Here is a 7,655-nt window from a genome sequence, read left to right as displayed (position 1 = left end):
GAGCAGCTGGCAAACTTGGGGCAGGACACTGACTCAAGGCAGACTCAGATGGGTTTGTAGCAAGACAGGGCAAAGTGACAATACAGTCTGGGGTGGGCTGCCTCCCCAGACCCCCCCCCCCAGACGTGCTACCAACAAGTGGGGGCTGTTCCACTCTACATGCTTCAGTGTCCTCATTGTCTGCTGGTTTATTGTGAGACATGGTCTTACTATGTATCTCTGGCTGTCCTGGAACTCAAGAGTTGCCTCTGCTTCCTAAAGGGAAGTACCACCCAGCTTAAGAGAATCAGACCTTGTTTCCCAGGGTTGGAATGGGGATTATTAAATTATAAAGAATACCTAGAATAGGATTTAACAGGAACTACTGATACATGTTGGCTTCTCTTTATTGACTTTACAACATTTACTTTGTGTGTATATATACACTCACACACTAAGGCACTTTACCCCGGTTACGACTATACCAGTCCTTCCATGTTAATGGCACTCTGTAGTCTAGCAGGCCTTCAACTTAAAGTATTCCCCTTAACCTTAGTCTCCCATTACATGAGATGCTAAGTGTCTACCACTTAGCCTGGCTTTTGTTTTTATTCTGAGTGTATACCCACACTTCATTTAGGCTTTGACATTTTTTTTTTTGTTTTGTTTTTGTTTAAGACAGGATCTCTTGTGTTCTCAGACTCCTTACCTAGCTAAAGATGACAAACTTCTCCCCCCACCTCTACCTCCTGAGCCCTAGGATAGCAGTGGGCTATCATACCCTGTTCATGAAGTAATAGGAATCAAACCTGTGACTTAAAACATGCTAAGCAAGCCTGCCAGCTGAGCCAGGCATGATATACATACAGCATTTAGGAGTGTGAGGCAAGAGGATTGCTCTATTGCTCTGAGTCCATGGCCAACCTGGGCTACAGAGTAATCCACAGCCTGGATCAAGACTTACACCCTGGAACCTTGTGCTCAGAGAAACTGCAAGGGGAAGGTCTTCTGGACATTCGCGGCCCCTTGTAGTATCACAGAGCCCCTTTGCTTCTCAGGTGGAGGGGGTGTTACGAAGCCAGGGGACCTGGTCCCTGATACTGGATGGTTGGAGTTGTTCTTGGGCTACATCCTGCTACCTTTTCTGCAGACTATACTGTATTTTACTCATTTAGTTGGCAGGGCTATGAGGTATGCACGGTGTTTGCTGGTACAACTTCACAGGACATGGAGTTGGGGGACAAGAAGTGGGAGTTTGTTTGTTTTCTGAAGGTTTCTCTGTGTAGCTCTATCTGTCCTGGAAGCTCATCTGTAGACCAGGCTGGCCTCAAACTCAGAGAAAGGTGTGTGCCACCCAGCTATGAAGACTGCTCCAAAGGTAAGGACACTTGATGCCAAGCCTGACAACCTGAGGTCAATCCCTAGGATCTATTGTGGAAGGAGAAAATCAGTTCTAAGATGTCATACATGTCCATACATTCACACACACAATAACTATATAAACAAATGTCAAAAATTAAATTTCATCTGGACTTCTGGCATTAGCCTCAGGTTTTTGGATTACAAGCATTAGCCTCCTCACCAAGCTTACCATGAATTTTTGTTTGGGATGGGGTTTCACTATGTAGCCCTGAGTAGCATGGAACTTGCTATGTAGACCACAGTAGTTTTGAAACTTGCTGCAGTCCTCCTGCCTCAGCCTCCTGGATGCTGGAATTCGAGGTATAAACCACCATGCCCAGTTCACCATAGACTCTCCTTATCTCTAGATAACCTGCACACATTGTGTAACCAGTAGTTACCAACTGCTCAAGAGCATCGATGAGACAGCAGGTACATCCTTTACTTCCAAATCTTTTTGTATTGAGGGCTTAAGTGTAAAGAGCCAGGTAGATAGCCAATGAATGCAGAGGCTGGACACTGACACAGAAGGGCAGGGTCACACATACAAAAGATAGACTACACTGGGTCAGACTGACAGGAAGCAACACCTGGTGATACTTGGGCTGGACGAATACCTTACCTCTATGATTCCTCTCCATGAAGGTCAGGGCTATTGGGCTGACCACATGGTCCTTCATTTCCTGTGGCTAAAAACAGCATTAAGAGTCTAGAGATCCTAGCAAAAGCTAAATGTGGTGTTGCACATTTAATCCCAGAGCAAATGAGGCAGAGGCAGGTGTCTTGTTCCATATCAGCCAAGTTACAGTGAAACCCCGTCTCAGAAACAAAACACACCTGTACCCAGCTTCAAAAGATACCCTAATCTCCCAATACATCTTACTCAGACGGACTTCACCTGTACTGCTTCCCATATGCTCTCTGTGAACACCTTTCTTTCCAGCAGGTCCCCAAAAGGGAGCTTGAATTTGCCTGGATTGCCTTCCACTATGCTTGTGCATAGTCAAGGGTCAAGGCCAGAGGCTATAAATTTCCCCCAGCATACACATTCCTCCAGACTTCAACACTTCCAAACTGAACAGCTTCCTTAAGGGGCTGGCTCCCACCACCCCCTACTGTGGCCACTGGCTCTGACTTGTCACCTCTCTAAAGCTCCAGGATATAGTCTTTTCTTCCAAGTCCCAGAGGTCCCACTGATGCTTCTTCCCAGGCTATTCCGCAGCTCATTGGCGATCCAGTCAAGCTCTTTGCGACCACCACAGTCTCCCTGCAGGAGCTCGCACCAACTCTGGCGCAGCAGTATTCACGACTTTCTGCACCCCGCTACAGGAGCACGACTCAAGGCAGAGGTCCCAAACCGACCGAGGCCCAGACACCCCAACAGCCCTCCAAATAACCTTTCACTCCACCACAGGGAGACCCATGCACTCGGACGGCCGTAGCCAAACTGCCTGTCACCCGATGGACGACTACACCTTGGTACTGACTAGCGGAGAGACCGATCCCTTTCATCCTTTTCCCGCCACTGTCACTCACCCTTGGACTACAAAGGATCCTAGAGAGATATATCAACACCTCCTCCCCGTAGGTTGAACCCTCACCCGGTGCAGGCTAGCTTGTTCACTAACAGAAGGCGGAACACGGTGCCACCTTCGCGCCAGGGATGCCACCATCGAGAGCCCGACCGCCAAGAAAGAGCGGCCCTAGAGTGCCAAAGCGTGTGAACTTCCGCCTGCACCTCGGCCATCTTGGCTGTGGGCATACGGTGCGTCCGCCCCACTGGCAGCCTACTACGAAATTGGGTCGGACCTCAACTGTGGAACCTGTTTCCTTTTTAGCCAATATCAATAATCCTACTTTTCTGTAAATCTTATGGGACTTGCAGCAGGATACGGAGTTCGTTCTATCAATGCAGTAACTTAGCTAGCTCAACGGTTAAGAGCACTTGCTCTAGCTGAGCACGGTGGCTCACACTTTTAATCCTAGCACTAGGGAGGCAGAGACCGTAGAGTCTCTTGAGTTCGAAGCCAGCCTTGTCTACAAAATGAGTCCCAGGGCAGCTAGAGCTACATAGTGAGACCCTGTCTCAAAATAAAATACGCTTGCTGTTCTCAGACCACAGGTTCGGTTCCCAGAGCCCAAATAACGGACCCAGTATCCGGAGATCCGCTGTCCTCCCTTGGCACAGTAAACAAGCAAGTAAAATACAAAAAAAAAAAAAAGGAGGAGGAGGAGGAGGAGGAGGAGGAGGAGGAGGAGGAGGAGGAGGAGGAGGAGGAGGAGGAGGAGGAGGAAAAAGAGAGAAGGAGGAAGAAAGAAAAAGCACTCAGAAGCAGTCCAGGACAGCTAGAACTATAAAGGTGGTATCTTGTTTCACAAAACCAAAAATTAATAAAAGGTCAGCAAGACTGCTCAGCAGGTAAAGGGACGTGCCACCAAGACTGAGTACCCGGGTAGTTTTCCCAGAAAGATGGGAGGAAAGAACAGACCCAGCACCAAGTACTTTGCCCTCTACACCTGCAAGTGCAGGAGGGTTTCGAAGATGTCTTTCCGTAACTCCACCCGGACTCATGCCGCGTGACGGTGTGCAGCGTGCGAGAGCATGAAAGAAGGAAACCATTCAGCTCTGTCAGGGACGTAGTGCAGGCTGCTCAGAGAACAGTAGTACCAAACAGACGCGAACCACCGGAGACAGCATTTCGGCTCCTGAGGACTGGAAGCAGTAAAAAAATTTAAGGGGTGTGGTCGACGATGGAAGGGGCCCCGCCCCGGAAGCCCGCTCCTTGGGCTAAGACTGTCCGCTCTTGTTCTTATATGGGCATCCGGAAGTGGTTCGCGGCGCGGACGTACGTCATTACATCCAAATTTAGCCTGGGAAGTCGGCCGGCTGCAGTGGCGGGAAGCCTGCCCGCTGGCATGGGGGTGTTTCTTAAAGGACCTGCACAGCAAATGAAAGGGGTCATTTGAACTTTTAAGCCTTTCTGCAACTAGAATCATTTTTTTCTTGGGAAGCGGTGCAGAGTGGAACCGACGTCTTATTTTCTTTGTGTATCTCTGTATGTTTGTGCTTTCGTGTGTGTGTGTGTGTGTGTGTGTGTGTGAAGACACCTTAGAGAAGTTTGTTCTCTTTTACCATGTGGGACCGAGAATCGAACTGAGGTCCTTAGGCTTCGCAACAAGTGGCTTTACCCACTGAACCATCTCGACCCAGATATCTATTTTTCTTGGCGTAATTCAGTTCCCGAGGGCGTGAAGGCAGAAAACTGTTCTATTGACCGGGGAAGATCGAAGGCCCTATTTTCATTGGGACTTCCGTGCCACTGGGTTGAGGAAAATTGGGAGATGTTTAACGCTGAAAGTGAAGACAGCGGCCGCAAGGTGGTAGATATCAGTGGCTACGGGATAGCTCTCTCCGGAGCTAGCCAGTGTCATACGCGCCCACTTTCCACCCATGTCCAGAAAGGTAGAGATAGAAGGGTTGCAGACTTCAGTTGACCCTTTCACTGTAGTATAATCATATAATCATTCGTTTAGTAAATATTGATCAGGTGGCTGCCTATTTTTCACCTGGAGAACTGTGTCTTCTATGGAGTGGAGGTGAGGGATAGGAGACATTGAATAAAAAGAGAAAGTTCAACAGTGTAGTAACTGGCGTGTAGTAACTGCTTAATAAGTAGCCGTGTTTTTACTGTTCAGAAAATAGTAATTAGCAAGCTGGTAGGCAAGATGAACAGTGCCCTCAGGGAATGTACCCCGGTCCCGGGTCGTCCCCACTGCAATGAGATTACTGCCCACTATCCGTCTCGCGGTGGGCCTCATCGTTTGGCCCGCTGGTGATTCTGAGAGCCCAGCATCTAGTGTCTCAAGGCGCATTGGGGAAGTTCTTCCTTCCCTGTGCTCAAGTCCTTTTTCCTTCGAGAAGTAAATTTATCCCTATTGCTTTAAGGAGTCTCTAGCCACAGTGGAAAGCCCGGATGAGGCCCTCGAACTGGGCGTGGCGTTTCAGTGACGTCACTCTTACTATATTAAAAGGGCTCCGGCTTGCTGCCCTGCCTGAACGTCTAGCAGTGTCCCTGCTCGCCTAAGTGTGTCGTCTGGGCAGCACCGCTCGTCTTAATCCATTCTCGGCTTAACTCTACACTCTCGTCGAACAAGCATGGAAGTACAGAAGGAAGCGCAGCGCATCATGACCCTGTCGGTGTGGAAGATGTACCACTCTCGAATGCAGCGAGGTGGCTTGCGCCTCCACCGGAGTCTGCAACTGTCCCTGGTTATGCGCAGCGCCCGAGAGCTCTACCTATCAGCCAAGGTAGAAACACACCAGCCCGAGTTCCCGCCATCTCGCAGGGCCCTTGACCCTCGCCTGCACCCGCCGCGGGAAGCCGAAGCTGCAGTGGAAGCAGCGCCCCCCGACGCCGAGCAGCCTCCGGAGCCCATGGACACGCAAGAGGAAGTGCTGCGAGTCCAGGAGACCCCTGCGCTCTGTGACCCGCCCCCCGCTAGAGTCAGCCGCAAGCGCCGGAGCAGCAGCGACGGTAGTGATGCCGGACTGGTACCAAGCAAGAAAGCCCGTCTAGAAGAGGTGGAAGGGGAGGCGACGTCGGAGGTCCCCGATCGCCTGCAGCTTCCTCCCGCACAATCCGAAGGTGCCTTCCCTAACCTCGCCCGCGTCCTCCAAAGGCGCTTCTCCAGTCTCCTGAACTGTGGACCCGCCGTGCCCGCTCCGGTGCCCCCCACGTGCGAGGCCAAGCCAGCCTGCCGCCCGGCCGACAATATGCTCAGCGTGCTGGTGCGAGCCGTGGTGGCCTTCTGAGGAGTACGAGCGGCGCCACCGGAGCCGAGAACGCACACCCGAGGCCAAGGCCGGCGGGGGCCGTGAGAAGAGCCGCGGCCGGAGCTGCCGAGAGGCCAGGGGAAGGACTGAGGAGCTAGGGGCGCGGGCGCCTTCTCCCAGACGTGCGTCCATAGGTGCTATTAAAGGACTGTCCCTTCCTTGGCTTGGAGAAGGGACACCTGGATATTGAATCTCAGGGTCGGACTCTAGGGGCCAGGCTGCCCTTTCAAGGCCGTTTCACTACCATTCGCGTTTCGGCCCCTACAAGTGGGCACGCTTGTGCAAGCGGTTCGAGTTGCGTCATGGGACAGACGCGGGTGCTTCCTGTTGCCTTGCGTGGGTGTGGGGCCAGGGAGGAGGCCAGGGCGTGGACCCGCCCTAGGGACTGGGAAGTGACTTGAGTCACCTCGCCCCCACAGGCCGCTGTGGGTGAGCCGGCCTTCGGTTGAGAGCCTGAACTGAACCAATCAAATCTTTCTGCGATCAGAGTTGAAGCGGCTGGAGACCCCGGGACCCGTCAGCCTAGACCGATCGCCTGGCGTGGGCCACCGCGGGAAGGGTGGGCGGCTGGTCGCAGTTGCTGTCGTAGACACGGCCTCTTCGGGCAGGAAAGAAAATTTACCAGCGTGTTTAAGAAAGTCTGTTTACTTTTCTCACGGTGGGTTGTGTTTAATTCCCAACCACCTGGAGTTTTACAATGTCAGCTAGGAAAATAAAGACCATCGGTGTAAAACGCGCTGCTTGTCTGGCTTGCTTCCCTGGTGGGGGAAGGGCGGGGTTAAGGGGTCAGGGCTGGCAGCCGCTCCCTAAGCCTCGGGAACTGGTTTGACGGGGTGCGGAGCCAGAGGGAGGCCGGGCCCCATTTCTTTGCCACAAGTTTACCTGCTATTGCTTAAGCTAACCCTGTGATTTGGGAGTTCCTTAGAAATTAACAAACTCGGGGATAGTGTGTCGTAGCTCAGCTTACAACCGGGGGAGATCTGGTGCCGTGTTTGAAGAAGAGCTGAGGAATTTTAAATGATGGCGTTTTCCCTTCACGTCCCCACGGATGGAGTGGCAGTGACTGAACTTTGAACCTGCTTTCAACCCCTTACACGATTTCTTTAGTGTAGCCCAGGCTGGTAAATGAGTGCTAACTTCAGTTATCTATGAACTGGGCTTACGACGGGCATAGTAGCCAAAGCCCTTAACTGGAGAGGCAGAGGTAGATGAATGTCTGAGTTCGAGGCCAACCTGGTCTACAGAATGAATTCCTGGACAGCCAGGGCTCACAGAGAAATCCTGTCTCAAAAAAAAAAAAAAAAAACAGAAGAAAAGAAAAAGAAATGGGCCTATAAACCGCTTCCCCAGAATACTTAGATTTTAACAATGTTAACACTGGCTGTTCACGCTTGATCCAACGGAGTTTATTATGTAGACCAGTTCAAGAAACACATCAATG

General features: G+C 51.4%; 1 protein-coding gene across 1 annotated transcript; it reads left to right on the top strand.

Moving 5' to 3' along the window:
- The first annotated feature begins 5,413 nt into the window (after positions 1–5,413).
- Ier2 (immediate early response 2) lies at positions 5,414–6,950 on the top strand. Its single transcript, XM_034523170.2, has one exon. The coding sequence runs from the start codon at positions 5,537–5,539 to the stop codon at positions 6,191–6,193; it is 657 nt and encodes a 218-aa protein (XP_034379061.1). The 5' UTR covers positions 5,414–5,536; the 3' UTR covers positions 6,194–6,950.
- Positions 6,951–7,655: the final 705 nt, after the last annotated feature.

The sequence above is a fragment of the Arvicanthis niloticus genome, chromosome 18 (assembly GCF_011762505.2).
Source record: "Arvicanthis niloticus isolate mArvNil1 chromosome 18, mArvNil1.pat.X, whole genome shotgun sequence".
NCBI classification, from domain to species: Eukaryota; Metazoa; Chordata; class Mammalia; order Rodentia; family Muridae; genus Arvicanthis; species Arvicanthis niloticus.
The sequence above is the reverse complement of the archived record's forward strand: the minus strand, read 5'-3'. Positions and strand labels throughout refer to the sequence as shown.

Excerpts from the sequence above, each read along its gene's own strand:
- Ier2 (XM_034523170.2), top strand. The coding sequence starts at position 5,537 with ATGGAAGTACAGAAGGAAGCGCAGCGCATCATGACCCTGTCGGTGTGG.